Source organism: Acinonyx jubatus, chromosome D1 (genome assembly GCF_027475565.1).
Source record: "Acinonyx jubatus isolate Ajub_Pintada_27869175 chromosome D1, VMU_Ajub_asm_v1.0, whole genome shotgun sequence".
NCBI lineage: Eukaryota > Metazoa > Chordata > Mammalia > Carnivora > Felidae > Acinonyx > Acinonyx jubatus.
Window position 1 is genome coordinate 70,275,687 of NC_069390.1, and position 17,680 is coordinate 70,293,366.

General features: G+C 37.2%; 1 protein-coding gene across 7 annotated transcripts in view; it reads right to left on the minus strand.

The window, feature by feature from the left end:
- NOX4 (NADPH oxidase 4) overlaps positions 1-17,680 on the minus strand; it is a 167,295-nt gene that overhangs the window by 95,577 nt on the left and 54,038 nt on the right. For 6 of the 7 annotated variants that reach the window (XM_053203772.1, XM_053203773.1, XM_053203770.1 and 3 more), the window contains 3 exons: positions 10,518-10,734; positions 8,027-8,191; positions 7,832-7,894 (listed from right to left, as the gene is read on the minus strand). In XM_053203772.1, the coding sequence (XP_053059747.1) occupies positions 7,832-7,894; positions 8,027-8,191; positions 10,518-10,734 (445 nt within the window). The remainder of the gene's footprint in view (positions 1-7,831; positions 7,895-8,026; positions 8,192-10,517; positions 10,735-17,680) is intronic. The other variant, XM_053203771.1, reaches the window with a different exon arrangement.

The following is a 17,680-nucleotide window of genomic DNA, read 5'->3' on the forward strand; positions in this document are numbered from 1 at the left end:
CTCTCTCTCTTCCTCTTCTGGAATTCCTATGATACAGATATTGTTCCATTTGATTGCATCACTTAGTTCTCTAATTCTCCCTTCGTACCCCTGGATTTTTTTTAACTCTCTTTTTCTTACCTTCCTCTTTTTCCATAATTTTATCTTCTAATTCACCTATTCTCTCCTCTGCCTCTTCAATCTGAGCTGTTGCCGCCTCCATTTTATTTTGCACCTCATTTATAGCATTTTTTAACTCCTCATGACTATTTCTTAGTCCCTTGATCTCTGTAGCAATAGATTCTCTGCTGTCCTCTATGTTTTCAAGCCCAGCGATTAATTTTGTGACTATTATTCTAAATTCTTGATCCATTATTGCTTAAATCGTTTTTTGATCAATTCATTAGCTGTTGCTACTTCCTGGAGTTTCTTTTGAGGAGAATTCTTCTGTTTTGTCCCTTTGGGTAGACCCTGCGGTAGCTCCAAACTGCAGGGCACTTCCCCTGTGCTGTCCGGAGAAACCTGTGTTCATGGGCAAGGCTGCAGTCAGACCCAATGTCTGCCCCCAGCCCACCTCTGGGGCCACAATCAGACTGGTGTGTACCTTATCTTCCCCTCTCCCAGAGGCAGGACTCACTGTGGAGTGGTGTGGCCCTGTCTGGGCTACTTGCACACTGCCGGGCTTGTGGTGCTGCTCTGATGGGATCTGGCATATTAGCTGGGGTGGATCCACAAGGTGCACAGGGGCAGGAGGGGCAGGCTTAGCTTGCTTTGCTGTCAGTGGTCCCCTGCGGGAGGGGCCCTGCAGCACCAGGAGGGAGGCAGACCCTTCAGAGGGATGGATCCACAGAAGCACAGCATTGGGTGTTTGCAAGGTGCAAGCAAGTTCGGTGACAGGAGCTGGTTCCCTTTGGAATTTCGGCTGCGGATGGGAAAGGGAGATGGCGCTTCCCAGCGCCTTTGTTCCCCGCCGAACTGAGCTCTGTCTTCCGGGGCTCAGCAACTCTCCTTCCTGGTGTCCTCTCGCCCTCCCCGCTCTCTGAGAGCAGAGCTGTTGACTTTTAACATTCCAGATGTTAGGTCCCACTGGCTGTCAGAACTCATAGAGTCCGGCCCCTCCGCTTTTGCAAGCCAGACTTTGGGGGCTCTACCTTGCCCAGCAGGCTGCCCCTCCACCACCCCAGCTCCCTCCCGCCAGTCCGTGTAGCACGTACCACCTCTCCGCCCTTCCTACCCTCTTCCGTGGGCCTCTTGTCTACACTTGGTTCCAGAGAGTCCATTCTGCTATGCTTCTGGCAGTTTTCTGGGTTATTTAGGCAGATGTGGGTGGAATCTAAGTGATCAGTAGGAGTAGGTGAGCCCAGTGTCCTCCTACGCCGCCATCTTCCCTCAAGAGCCTTCGAAACCTAGCTGCATTTAATAAAGAAGTGAACCAAACTATGTCAGTAGTCATAGGACCAAGTGGGGGAATCTAGGCCTCCAATCCAAGCTGTAGGGTTCCAAACTCCATGGTCTAACACTACAGGATGGCCTCTGATTGCCATCAATCTTGTCAGCAAACACATGCCTGGTGGTTCTGCTGGAGAGAATGCAGGTGCATTCGAAGAAAATAATCACGAATTCCTGGGAACAACCACCAGATTAACACATGTTCCTTGTGTAAGAAAGTCAATGTCAAGTGTAAGAAATGCTGAAGCACTTTAAAGAATGGAAACTCCAACCTCTGCATGCCTAATTAAATCAGTACTCAAAATTTAGTTTTACTTTGAAGTTGTGAAACGTAACATAGTGCTTCTGTACATTATCTTTTGTACTCAGTTTTTGTATTTTCAGTTTTAAAAGTTTTGTCTTCATTTTTAAAAAATGAGATAAAAGTCAAACTGTTGAATTTATAGTTGTATATTTTATAGTTTTTATTTTTCTGTGCATTGGCACTGTATAGGAAAATAGGCATTAGATTCTTTTCTAGTTGGGGAATCTGAACTTCAACTCTGCACTACACAGAAGAACTTAGTAGTATGCACAATCCAAAACTTTCAATTGCATATTTATCTAACATTTTTATAGTTTCAGTAAATTTCTCTCTTAATGGCAGTTCTCTTTTCTCCAGCAACAAGGATTTCCAAAAGCAATAGGAGTCTCAGAACTATGAATGCCCTGAACATCGATGGATGATGAGTCAGGAGAGAGTATAGAATAGCTTAGCTGGCAACATGATTTTCTGCCAGGCAGGTCTGTGTTTGAATCTCACCTGTGCCACAAAAGAGCTGTATGACTTTGGATATGTTATTTAATCCAAGGCACATTATTTTCTACATCATACAAGATGAACAACACATGTTTCATAGGAATATAATAAAAATTAAAAATATACTATTTTCAGGGAGCCTGGTGGCTCAGTCGGTTAAGTGTTCAACTTCAGCTCAGATCATGAACTCGCAGTTCATGGGTTCGAGCCCCTTCATCGGGCTCTGTGCTGACAGCTCAGAGCCTGGAGCCTGCTTCAGATTCTGTGTCTCCCACTTTGTCCCTCCCCGACTCACTCACACTCCCCCCCCAAAAAAATAAACATCAAAAAAAATTTAAAAATAAATAAAATATTTTCAAAGCTTATGAAAGAACTTTGAGGCACTTAATTAGTAGGGACTATTAACCTTAATTTACATACTTTTTAGTGGGAATCAGCAAGTGGGAAATTGCTTTGTTTTGCTTTATTTTAAAGGAACCCTTAAGGGAAATACCCAGTGAAAATGTTTGAGAAGCATGCATTTTACATGTAGTGCCAAGTAGAAGTACTTGGACAAAAACAAAGAAATGGCAGGAAAAGACAATAAATTAACATAATGGCATGACATAAAATTTAGCTTAGAAATGTTTGTTTTACTCAAATTCATTTCTAGGCAGCAGCAAGATTTGCCTCTTTTCCCTCTTATGAAAATAGAAACTCCCTTGGGGGATAGTAGGAGTTGAGTCCGCCAGTAACCCCCCGAAATCTGGGAAGGCTACAAACCATTTCCTAAGCCTACACAAGTACACGATACACAGATGGTCTGATGAAAAGAATTTCCTTTGCCTTAATTTTTTTTGGAAGCCAACCATTGTTACCATTTAAACTATGAGATAGAGATACAAATATATATATATATATATATACATATATATATATATATATATATATACATACTTAAAATAAGAACAAATTTGAATACAAAACCTAAACTTGCAAAACAAAGACCTATTTCAATGTATGGGTTGCTAGTCAAACCTAAGAAATACTGATAGGATTTGTCAGATAAGCACAGAAATTAGGAACAAGGAATTTTTCCACTGTGAGCCCAGGGAGTGGGGGATGGGAGGTGAAAAAGGACTTGTTGTTTCTGACCAGATGTTTTCCATCGATTGTTTCCCTTTGCTTTTAGTGTATCTCCTCCAAGCACCTTTGCCATAAGTACATTCTAGTTGGCAGAGGCTAAGGATGTTGGTAAACATCTTATAATGTGCAGGACAACATGCCACATCAAAGAATTATCTAACCCAAAATGTCAATAATGCTGAGGTTGAAAAGTCCTGATCTAGCACAAACATCCTTCTAAACATCCTGGGGAGACAGCTTTCTAAGGTTCTGGACTGGTGTCTCACTGTTAGAAATGTTTTATCATATTGAATCAAAATTTATTTCTCTAAAACTTTTTAGCTATTTGTACACCTTAGAATCCCAGAGGAAAAACATCTAATTCTTCATCTACATGACAGATTTTCAAATGCTGAGACTACTGTCATATCCCCCAAATTTCTCATTTTCAGATTGAAAAACCACATGTTGATGTCCTATCCCTGCTCCTCAACAACAACAACAAAAAGAAAAAACAATATACCATAATTGCAAAAGTGAAGGCAATAATCCAAATTAAAAGGAAACATTTTGAGATTATGAAAAAAAATAATAGTATAGTTACCAAGTACTGACCCCCATCAGAGATACACTCCTGGCTCATAAGCAACAGAGCTGGGGTTGAATCATCAACCTCATGTTCTTAGTGTGAATACCCACTACCCTTTCACATCACATATAATCCCTTTCTCAACTCTCTCTCCTACTTTCAGTTCTTCTGTCTTTCGCCTGGCCCCCTCTTCCTTCCCTCCTACTGTTACAGAACCTGGTCTGGATTACCCGCAGGAAGAACCAAGTGGCACTCTGGCACTCAGAGATCTTGGAAGGCAAGAGGTTTATTTCACACCTGCAGGCTCAGAGATCACTCTCCAGAGGTCTGAGCCCAGAGCAGAAGCAGAAGGAACCATTTACCGTCTGTTACTTCCGCATTCCACATTAGTAGTAACTTGGCACACGTGGCAAGCGGGGTAGGCAGAAGAAGCTGGAGGGGAGTCTTCGGGAGGGACCGGAATTTCCCTATCAGTTCTGTCGGCCATCTTATAACAGATTTTTCCTATCACTACTTGTGCCCGCAGCCAGCTCCATGGCTATCACAGTTTTTTCCCCATCACCTGTTTGGGAAACAGATTAGGCCACTGGAGGCACTTGCCAAAAGCCCTTATGTCCTACATGCCACTCTTTTAAATTTCTCCTTTTTCCCTGTGAAATGGTCCTAGGACAACCAAAAGAGAGTAGATCTAGAAGCTTCTACTAGGCATGTAGCATAGGAAAAAAATTCTTGGTTTTTCTGTTTTGAGAGAGCATAAACATTTTCAGTGATACAATGTAAACTATCTTTTCTGTTTTTATTGAAGCTGGATGATGAGAACATGGAGGTCAATTATACCATTCTCTCTACTTTTATGTATGTTGGGAAATATTTTTGTAAAAAAGTAAAAAACCCCTCTTCTCTGTATTTAACATTCAGCAACCATCTTCCTTTCTCATTCCATATTCTCTATTTAATGCTATGGTGAAGAAACTATTTTCAAAATAAAGCCTCCTGTTGTATACCTTAAATATACACAATTTCTCATTTTTCAATTACACATCTATAAAGCTGGGAAAAAAAGAGAGTCAAACACAAGATTAACTTCGGAAGTAAATTTTGTATGACCCCAAGAGTAGACCAAACTTTTTAAACTACTTACATAGAGACAAACATACGTGTGCACTTTCTCCCTTTTCCATTCTTCCCTTTCTCATTACTGTTACCAATTTCATGTTTGTGGGATGTATGAAATCAGAGACATGGAAATGCATCACACAACTACCAGAACTAAACATGGTGTGGTGGATGCAATTGTGTGAAAATGGCTTCATGATTCAGCCAAACCATCATACAGGAAGGTCTTTTCATCACATTTACTAGCCAAGCATCCTACTGTCTCATGGAACAAGGGCAATATTTAACCCCATTGTAGGGTATACATATCCTAAAGGAGTGAAGGCCATGATGTGGCTCCATGGCTCCCGGTAACAGCTGGGTCCTAGACTCTGTGGTCCTGGTTTTGAATCCCATGAGGACAACTAAGTTTGCACTGGTCTTCAAAACAACATATTTCCCTTCTCACTCTATCCAGCTGCCCACATGGCACCAGATGAAAGGGTGTCACCAGACTGAATAAACAACTGTAAATTAATGTCTGCCACAAAGTAGGCCAGCATTCCCATCTTTCTTGATAAAACGGGATATTGTCAATCACTGGACTAGATCCCAAGCTACCTTTCCTTAATCATTAATAAATAAGTTTGCTATGTACAAACAGAATGAGAAATTTGAAGCAATTAAATACTATTGAGCAAATGTCTGTGTCTTCTCTAACCATTTGACACTTCCTTTCTGCTTCCTTTATCCTTTAAATATAGATTTTTCTGGCCTAGCTGTCTTTACAAGGATATGTTCTCAAGGGACAAACTCACAATGAAAATATAAATCATAATAATTGCTAGCATACATTTACATGTACCTGACACTTTCCATGTTCCAGGCTTTGTTCTACATACTTTACTTGTAGAAGATCATTTAAACACACAACATACCTAGGAATAGACAATGTGTTTATATGGCAATATTACTCTGGTGGAATAAAGGCACAGAAAAATGAATAACTTGGCCAAGGTTTCCAAGTTTTCAACATAACACATCAAATTTGAGGGGTGCCTAGGTGGTTCAGTCAGTTAAGCGTCAGACTCTTGATTTCAGCTTAGATCATGATCTCATGGCTAGTGAGTCTGAATCCCGTATGGGGCTCTGCGCTGACAGTAGGAAGCCTGCTTGGGATTCTCTCTTTCTCTCTGCCCCTCCTCTGCTCTTCCTCTCTCTCTCTCTCAAAATAAATATACGTTAAAAAAATTTTTAAGGGGCCCCTGGGTGGCTCAGTCGGTTGGGCATCTGACTTTGGCTCAGGTCACGATCTCACAATTCATGAGTTCGAGCCCCACGTCGGGCTCTGTGCTGTCAGCTTGGAGCCTGGAGCCTGCTTCCGATTCTGTATCTCCCTCTCTCTCTGCCCCTCCCCGGCTCTGTTGGGCTCTGTCTCTTTCTCCAAAATAAATGAACATTAAAAAAATTAAAAAAAATTTTTTTTAAATAACACATCAAATTTGAAAGTAGTTGCCATTCCCAGTACAACCCCACCCCTGCATCCCAGCACTTAGGCACCAGTGATTTTGCTGCCCACCCCCCAACATCTGTTCAATTTTATTTGCATATCTTAAGCATATATTTAAACATGTGGGTCCTGTTCTTAGTTACTTTTGCTAGAAACTGAAAAAAAAATCTCAATTTCCATCATCAATTGGAAATATTAAATTAATTACAGTACTTTCTTACTGTGAAATATTATGCAGTCATTAAAAACAATGCGACATACACAAATATAGTAACATGGAAAGCTGTGCATGATATATTGTGTTTTCTTTTGTTGTGTTTATTTATTTTGAGAAAGAGAGAGAGAGGGAGGGGCAGAGAGAGAGACAGAGAGAGAGAATCCCAAGAAGGCTCTGCACTGTCAGCACAGAGCCCAGTGGGGGGCTAGATCCCATAAACTGTAAGATCATGACCTGATCTGAAATCAATACTTGGACACTTAACAAACTGAGCCACCCAGGCTCTCCAGCCATGTTATATTGCTGAGTGAAAAGAGCAAATTATAAAACAAATGATCTAGCAAACAGATATCAAACATCTATATATGCGTAACTCTACAGGAAAATGTCTGTAAGAATATATGCCAGATTCTGGAAGAAAGGATTGAAAAGTGGGGGGAATGAGGAAAAGTTCCCATTTTATCTCATCTATTTGTGAATTGTTTACCTTTTGATAATAGACTCATGTTATATTTATAATGCAGAAAAGAATGTTAAACAATGTGCTGACAGGCTAAAAATATCTGAAGTCATTACTTAGCCAGATCTTCCCCCTACCCATTATTTATTCCATTTTATTTCTCTAACTTGGTTTTCCTTTCCCTCCCAACACACAGCCTGGGCTCCAATTACACTGGACTTTTTCTTTTCTAAACACTGCTTGGATTTTCTTAGGCTTCCACTCAACTCGGAGTACCCTCTTTATCATTAAATTCAACCTCTCTAAAGAAAACCATACATATTATATTTGGATACACAGTTCATAATGGGAAAAATGTAAATAGCCAGGAAATTTTCTGTATTTTGAATCAATAAGCTTTAATACATTTAAATGTATTGCTTCCTGGATTGTAAACTCTCAGAAAATAATAAATAGCTACAAAGTTTCTGAACAGATATTTTTTGGATAAAAAAAAAAAGGCTTAGTTAGACATGCAGGATATTGTGATAGCCTTGCATGATTTTTAGAATGACGTGGAATATACACACACAAAAGAAACACACATTTCACTCTAAAAAAATTCTTAAAATCAAAAACAAGTTTCTTACCATTGTGAGGGTAAATGGATGGTTTTCTAACGCAGACACACTGGGACAATGTAGAATAATATACTAAAAAACAACAAACATAGTTTCTAAGTGACCAAAAGAGAAGTTCAAGCATTCCAATGATGGCATGAATGCTGATTTTCAAAACTTATATAAAGATAAAGGGAATTTAAAAGTTACTAAACACTGACTCACCTGGCCAGGTCTCGCTTTAAAATTTTCTTTGACCATTCGGATTTCCATGACATCTGAGGGATGACGTATGACCGAGATGATGGTGACTGGCTTATTGCTCCGGATACACCTGTAAAGTCTTTCAGCACAATACAGGCACAAAGGTCCAGAAATCCAAAGCCAAGTCTAGTGGAGAATTTTTGAAATATACTTTAAGAAATACTTGTATTGTAGGAATCCTTATCTCCTGCTCAATTGTTTATGTCATACATTACAGTAATGAAATTTTAATCTATATTTTGAATAATAAAATGTAAAGAAAAATGAATGAAAAATAAGATACTCACTGCAACTTATTCACACAAGACTAAAGTATGAAATCAAAAGGGAGGAGCACCTGGGTGACTCGGTCAGTTACACATCTGACTCTTGACTTCGGCTCAGGTCATGATCTCACAGTTCGTGAATTCAAGTGCCACAGTGGGCTCCATGCTGACAGTGCGAAGCCTACTTGGCATCCTCTCTCTCTCCCTTTCTCTTCCCCTCTTCCCTCTCTCTCTCAAATAAATAAACTTTAAAAATAAATAAATAATGAAAAATAAAAGGGGAACCGATGTGCCATATTAACAGGTATGCATACATTGTTTCATATGTCCCTCTATGTATACCATAAACACATAATGCATGCATATACAGTATTTTATCTAAAGAGAGAAGGGAAATTAAGTGCTCAAATCAATTTGAAGATGATTTCAGAAAAAATTGTACCACTCCAATATCTGTTAAAAAAAAAAGAAAATCCTGGATATATATGTATTTTTCTTTCTATTTTTAAGGTATTAAAATGTTTTAGTTTGCAGGAGCAGTTGGAATTCTTCAGAATGTCAGGTAAGTTTATTTAGAGTATTTTTTAAATACTTTTATCTATTTATTTTTTATTTGAGTGTAGTTGACACACAATGTTACATTAGTTTCAGGTATACAACTTAGTGATATGGCAAGTTTACACATTATACTATGTTCATGATAAGTACAGCTACTATCTGTTCCACGTTTATACAATGCAAAATATGTTTATGCACAGATTTTAAAATATAGGACATACTACGCATGCTGCTTACAACTTTTACATAATAAAAGTAATAGGAGCAGAAGATAACATATAGAATTTGGGCAGTGTGACAATTTCACATGTGTGCTGTATAGATATCCCAGATCCCAGGATAACTAGCTGCATGCTCTCAGAAGTACGGAAGCCTGTGTGGTCAACCCTTCCTCTAGAACTGCACACTTTATTTCCCTCATCACTTGGAGACCTCTGATCCAAACTTATTTCAATGGTTACTTTTTTAAATGTTACTTACATAGCTATTTCAGACCTTCCTCCTTCCTTGCAGACAGATCATGCCTCTTCCTAATATTTTGTTTGCTACTCTGTGAGTAGCAGACATCACAAGACAAGCTCTGCAGTGCAGCAGGCTGGCAACTCTGAGGTGGTCACTTACCCTTTGAGCATCAAGTGCCATTAAGTACAATGGGAGTCACAATACCTGCCCTGCCTAACATATAGCATTGTGTGAAGCCCGGAAAATTCTGAAAACTGCAAAGTCTATTAGAAATTTAGAGGATTGTTACTGACAATAAACACAAGACTAATATACTTATTCCAAAGTCATCTACAAATTCACTCTACTTTTCGACTCCTTTTTCTCTTCTGAAAACAGACATTTGACATACTGTCCCATACTTCCACCTGCTATAGGCAAAGAGTACAGGGTGTTAATTCCCATGTGGACAGCTCCCATAGCCACATGGGAAGATCAGGGCCCTTGCTGAACTACTCACTGGGTATTTGGGTAAGAATATTTTCTAAGAGTAAACATTTTGGTCAAAGACCTGGTTTTCTACTCTACTTCTGTCATGTAGTAGGTTGCAGAGTTTGCTGAAGGTATTTTATGTATTTAAGCCACAATTTTATCATCAGAAAATTAAGGATGATAGTAATGGCTTCAAAGAGCTATTGTGAACATTAAAAGAAATTATGCATACAGTATATTTTAGCACAATACATAACAGATGATACTAAGCATTCAACAAATTGACTTTACAATTTATTATTTATAGTATTATACATAATATCGTACCGTAACATTATTCTATACCATAATAATAATTACTATTAGTGTTAGTTCTTTCACTATTGTTTTTATTATTCAGCCTATTTTTCTCAACGGATAGGGCAAGCACCAGTGCCACAGTATGCAAAGATTACATGGTCAGTTAAGCAGGAATTTTCCATAGTCTATAATATCATAGGGTTTTCTCCTTGAACACCAGCTACCTATAATGGAAAAACAGGTGCTCTCTTGCTGTTGAAACATCCTAGAATGTTCTTTTCTACAAGAACAATTGTTTTATATACCTCCAAAAACATGTTTAAATGTAATGTTGGTCAATAATTATGGAAATATGGACTTTGCAGAGACCATCAAAGATACAAAATCAATCTGACCTGTGGAAAATTAGCTTGGAACCTGGGCTCTTCCATACAAATCTTCACAAATCTCTTTTGGGTAAGTTCATCTGGCTTTTCAAATCCTTCAGGAAAAGATTCACGAAAATGTTCTGAGAGATAATCTTGTAAATGAATATTCTGGTAGTGGGTTCCATTAAGATTGATGCAGCCAGGAGGGTGGGTATCTAAATTAGTTTGATACTTCAGCAGCCCTCTGAAATTAAATTAAAAAAAAAAAAAAAAAAAAGAAGGTGAAAATGAAATGGAAATCAGGGGACATAGTATGAGAAAATAGCCTCTTTTTCTTGTTAACTTTCCATAGCATTTATCTGGAAAGTGCTTTTCATATATCTTACTTAGGAGCAATTGAGAAATCCTAAAACTTTTAATTAATTCTTTACTATGGGACTAAACCAAGATTTTTAGCCCTTAAACAAAGGCCACAAATACATGGTTGGGAAGAATACATCAATATTTCCAACTACTCTGGAATTTCACAGCCTTTATTTCAACTCTATTAGGCATTCGTACAACCATATACAAGTTTTCACTTCAATAAATACTATAATAATGAGTACTTTTGCTATATCTTCAAACACAAATGGGAAAGTGTAGGGATCATATTTGATTTGGCTGAGACTGGATAAATCAGGCCTTGGTGATTTACAGAGAAATATTAAACAAACACAATAACAAGAACTAGAAGTTGGCATCTCGTTTGGTCTGCAAATTAATATACAGCAATTAGACCCTACCCATGTTTACTTTTCAAAATTTCTCCATAAAGAAGACCATATAAAAGACTCAAAATAATTAATCAGGAAGGAGGGCCTAACCCCTAAAATCAATTCTGATTGTTGTATATTTTCTGACATTCTAAGACAAACCATTCAACTTTCTATGTTTGTATAAAAACATAATAAATTTTTTAAATAAATTTTTAATAAATTTTAATAAAAAGTCAAGACCTACTTCATGGGAATAGTGCATCAATGGATAGATTATATAAAACATCAAAAAGATCACTACTGCATAAGCAAATCTTGAAGGAAAAAATTAAGATTTTGAAAAGCACTGGAAATTTGTCAGTGTGTTTTATCTCTATTTTAAGGCCATTAAAATTTTGGTGTCCAAAATTATTTTTCCTAGTTAGCCAAGAATATATTTTTAAATTACTCTTTAAATTACCAAATAATTAATACATTTAAAAAAATGTATATTTTAAGAACATCACAGCTATAGTGATTTTATAAGTGATTTTACAAAGATAATATTTTGGAACAACAAAAACTATAACACGAATAATAAGACTAAATAGATCCAATATATGAAAGTTAGAAAGGGCCAAGGCAGTCTTTTATGGAATTCAACATCTACTCAACCTGATCGTTTTCCTTTTGCTCATGTTCATTCCTTTTATCCCTTCTTTTTATATTACTTTATTCCTTATAACTAATCATAATGAAGTCATTAAAGAGCATATAGTATATGTTATAGTATATCATTAAGGAGCAAGATGTATTATGTAACATCAATGGCAGGCCACACACCCATCTTTTAAAGTAATGCAGTAGATATGGCCTAGGTACAGAAGAATTAATTATTATTACAGAAATGTGAACCAAATACAGAACCCTTCATAGAATTCTAGTCATATAAAATAATCATTGTGGCATTATAGTTAGAAAACCTATGGATTTGATTCAGCGGCCATTACCCAAACCTGTTGCTCCTACTGACCATCCCAAGGGTGGTGGTTATCAGGTAGGTAGGTCAAAAATCTCAGACATTTATTCTACTAGCCTCAAATTGAACAAACATTGGCATAATGCACTTGGTACTATTCTAGGTGGTTCTACAAAGTTCAGTAAGGAGTCAAATCTGGCCCCTGAACCTCTAAACAAATAAAATCTAGTTAGAAGACATCTTGGGAGAAGCTGAATGGAATTGAGACCACAAATAACTGGAATAAAGTATTTTAATACACCTTAGTAATGTTTGGTAGACATCAGGTCCCAAACATAACAATTCATATACATTTCACATATATATGCAACAACTGCAAGTAATTATTATTCCCATTTACAAATTAATAAACTATTTTCATAGATATTAAATAACACCCCAGGGTCACATAGCTGGTAAGGGGCAGTGCCAATATCTGAACCCATTTCTGACTGAAATTCTAAACTCTCCACCTGTCACTATACAGAATGTTAATTCATTGGATCCTTATAACATACCTGTGAAAAAGGTAAGGAAGAGGAAGATTAATATTTATTAATAAAGTATGTCAAGAATTTTTTAAACATCTATTTCTCACTTAAACTTGAAAACAAAATAATCATACAGCATAAGTGTTTTGATTTCCCATTACACAGATGAGACACTTAAGGCTTTGTTTGGGTAAGAAATTAACCAAATGGCAGTCTAAGCATGGGATTCAGAAACATCATCTCCTTCCTTCTACAAACCTATATCATATAAAGCAAATCAGTTGATTAAAGAAGTAGACATCAAGGAAGAAGGTTCAAAATGAACAAACGCCTGGAAATAAAGTCGGATCGTGTGTGTGTGTGTGTGTGTGTGTGTGTGTGTATTGGATGGGGCTGTTTAACGCACCAGGAAAAGGAACATTATTTACTCCTCCTAAGTCTTAACAGTGTTCAGGTGGGCAAGACCCATGTGCTGAGGTCCTTAGAATGACAAACATTACTATGCAGTACAAATCTTTGGGCCAGCTCAGTCAAACAAAACACTGCCATTCCTGGCATTTCAAGGGCTATGTAATATGCTAAAATCCCTTTTTACTTTGAAAGCTGTATGTTACTTTTAAGTTACACTCAAGCTAAATGGCATAGGTTATCTCTGTCTTAAAACCCCTTTAAAATGTTTTCTTCGTCTCGGTTTGTAATTGTTGCTAACAAATAGTCATGGATAAGAGAGAAAAAGATCTATAGAGAGACAATGGTAACAAAAAACATCATTCATTAAAAAAAAAAACCCACAAGCACAGAATCTCAGGTTAGATTTGGCTAAATAAGGTAGTAAAAGATACTGATGGGTTCATACGGAAGGATACTGGCACATTCCGAACTCCGTATTTACAGGGTAAGTGCTGGGCATACCAGACAGGTGCTTCATGCCTCACTGCCTATTTTTTTATAACAAATTTATGTGGTAAAGATCAGTGGCCCCATCTTAGAATAAGTGAACACATTTTGAGCTGTTATCTGCCTAAGACCACACTGTCAGCCAGTGGCCAAGTCCAAACAAAGGCCATGCTCCCTCCCCTGTACAAGGCCAACCCTCTCACCCTTCCATTCTTCCTATGAACAAAGACCTATGAAATTAAAAACCAGTGTATATATTGAACAAAAATTTACTGGTGCAGGCAAAGACCTGAATTTGTCACATTATTCCATTTTAATTAACTTAAATTGAGTAGCTATGATCAGACATGAAAGCAGTAACAACAAAAAAGTAAAGTGAGCACATATTGGAGATTAGTAGGGTGACCCTTGAGAGTATATAGGGATGGTGAACTTTGATTATGAAATTTGGAAAGGGATTCATGAAGGAAGCAACTGAAAAATGTGAAGATGTTAATGGTTTAACAACAGGAGAATGGCATTCCAGTAAGAGGGATAGTATGAACAAATGCACATGGTTTGCTCCCAGATTAGTAGAGGGGATCATGTCTTATGCATTTACATATCCACCCATATGTCCGTCGTACTCACTGCCAAACCCTGTCCTCTCTCTAGCAAGTTTCTGGCAGACAGTAAATCTTCAATGAATTTCTAGTGAATTGATTTTAAGAGCAAATAATCCCATAATTTGTTTGAATATAAAAGTGCATAGGCGTTAAAATAAAAAGAAAATATTCTTGTATGTTTTATTGTATCTTTCATATTAAATGATAAATAATTTGAAAGGAAAAACCGGGAAGGGAAAAAGATGTCCATGAATGGTAAACAAAGAGTCTTGCCAACTTAAGGCAGTGACAGAGCAGGCAGTAAGGGGAGGAAGCACACAGACTGTGTAGGAATAGGAATACTTACTACTCATTTTTTTTAGTTTTATTATGTTCCAAAGGACAAATTTTGAAATATCTTTGGAATGTCTAGTGTTCTTCTATCATGAGAAATCATGGATTTTACGGTGTATCAAATACGTGGTTGTGGATGCTATTATTTTTGTACTCATAAGGATTTCAAGATGTGCTTTCAAAACTCAACAGAGTTTCAAAAAATAGGTTTCTTTCTTTTTGTCCTTTTTTTCCTTAAAAGGCATTATAGACATACTACCATTTTTTTATATGACAAAGTCACAGAAAATAATACAATACACAGAATAAATCCCACTAGGTTACAACACAGAAATCATAAAAATATTTTATGGCAAAAATTAAATATTACAAAATGCCACACTGCAGAAAGGAGAAACACAAAATCATTCCTACCTTAACTGCACGTTAAAAATGTCTAACAAATGCAGTGTCACTTATGTAACCTTTATGCTTGTGATTTTAAACGTTTTTTACAGTGGAGAAAAAAAAATCCTTGTCCCATGAGGAACCTACTTTTTTCCTAGTATTCTATAACACAAAATGTTTCTTGTCTTTACAGAAAAAATAGAACAACCTGTTTCAGACTGTTCTTTTTACTCTGCTTCAAGTACAAAAAAAAAAAAAAAAGAGCTTAAGAAAATACACCCTAATTCATCACTTCAAAACCCACTGGAATTCACTGGATTGTGCGGAATCCACTAGAATGCATACTACTTAAGGTCAAGGATGTGTCCTGTACCTCAGCTGCATTGCTGGTGACTAGAACAGTGCATACAATCTATAGCAAGCATTCAATATCTATTCATGGAATGAATTACTGAATGACCAGAAGTGTACAAACAACTTTTTGTTTTGGTTGTTGTTGAAACACATGATTGAGTCATCATCTGGTTCTAACAAACACAGAAGGGAATTGGAACTCAATCCAACTTCAAAAAAGATGCCTAGATGTTAGGAAATGATATTTAGTAAATAAAGTAAACCATGTATACAAGAAATAGCATGAAATCAGTCTGCAACTTACATCATCCCTCTTTACCCTTGAGTACTGCTAAGTTTGACCCAAGATTTCAGCCCTGTCCTTACCCTAAGCCAATTCTTATCTAAGCAAATTATCAAGAGAGTCAAGTTATCAACCTACTTAGTAGCAGCATGTAGAAGTGGAGTGCTTGCCTCCACTTCCAGCACACATCAGGGAAACCCCAAGCACCTGAGTATGTATCAAACCAGAGCTTTTATTCCCATCCCTACTTGGTCTGGTCTAGCCAGGTTCTTGCCTCTGCATTCTCTCCAGGGCACTTGCAACTGATGCCTGAGTGTATTCGCATCCTGCAACTTGACTGTAGCACATACTTTGTCTTGTTCTTGCTGATGGTGTTGTCCAAGACATGAGACTAGGCAACACAGGGCCAGCATCACAGGTGTGTGACTTTTGCAGTCTCAAGGAACCTTCTCTTAGAAAGGTCCCGTGGCTGGTTCAATGCTCTGTTGTCACCATCTTGAATACTTAGTAATGTTTTATCAAAGAACCTCACAGTTGAATTTTGCAGTGGGCCCTGCAAATGAAGTTGCCAGCCACAGACACTATGCAGCTGGCAAAATTAACCATTAGAGCCTAAGAACACAGGATCAAGACCAGAATGTTTCCTAAGTGTGTGAAGTGAAATAGGCCATTTTACTAAACAGGCCATTTTACTCTTTTTTTTTTTTCTCATTTCCCTTGGCTGAAAAAGTGAGATAGCACATGTTACTGTCTAAGTCACAATATAAAGGAAAGGACTTTGATCTCTTGGGAAGAAAAAAATATGTAAGTATCCAACATATCTTAGTATATCCTCTGCCTTCAGGCTTTACAAAACTGGCAGTGGGAATAAAAGGATTACTTCACATTTCAGAAAAACATGAATGTACTAAAATGTTTCTTAAATGTAGCCCTTGTTCCTTCTCCTTCCCTCAACTTTCTTACCCTGTACCTCCAGCCAGGACCACTTGTTATTATGCATAAGGTCCCAGGAGGAAAACTGAGATTAAAATTACGTGAGAAAGTATTTGGTCTGTAAACTCACTATTTCTATCCTCTAAGTGGGGGAGAAGTACACTCAGTTTAGACTAAAAATTCATGAACAAAAGTAGCTTATAGCACAAATGAATTTATGTACATGAAAATGCTCTGTATATACTATATCTACCTATACATATGGCATCCTTATGGGAGAAAATACCACATGACCTCAATACTTACCCCTACTTTTTTCCAGTATAAAATATCAGCAAAAGTAAATAAATCATAAGACCTTAGTCCAGATTGGATAATATAGAGGAATCATTTTTACACAAAAATGAAAAACAGTCCTACGAATAGGAACTCAGAAGTGGGGAAAAAAAACACTTCTTAAAGACCATATTTGTATAGAACATGATATTATTAACATATGGGAAATATGTAAATATTATGTGAGGGAGATTTGAATCTCATATAAGACTTCATTCTCCAGGAATTTTATTCACCCTATATACTTGGATGAAAAATTCAAAGGCCAAAAAGTAAAAGAAAACAAAGAGATGAATTTTTTTTCTTCTGTGATCCAAAGAATTTTTAGCCACAGAATTACATAAAAATCCCCAACAAAAATTTGCCAATCTACAAAACAACCAAAACAGTTAAGACCTAAAAGTTAATTCCTCTGGCACCGGAATTGATATTCTAGTCAGTGTAAGAACTTATTACCCAGACAACAACAAATATAAACGAGAGTCCCAAAATGGGAATCCAAGTTATGTTTAAACAAATACACAGATTATTTTTTATTGTTACCGACAGTGCTTTGATAATTGAGGAAATTTGGAAGAGCTTAGAAGGACAACAAATTCCTAGCTAAAAGCCAATTAATATAATTCCCCTTAATTCAACACAAACTGAGTAATGCCTTGTGAAAGGGATTCCCTTGATAAAAATGGGTAAGAAACCTTCTGACCCTCAAAAACACCATAGTTTACCTACGATATATCACTGCTGTGTTGCTTTTTCTCTTTTATATTGGAACTCACAGACACATAATGGGGTAGGCAGAAAACAACCCTGGAATTT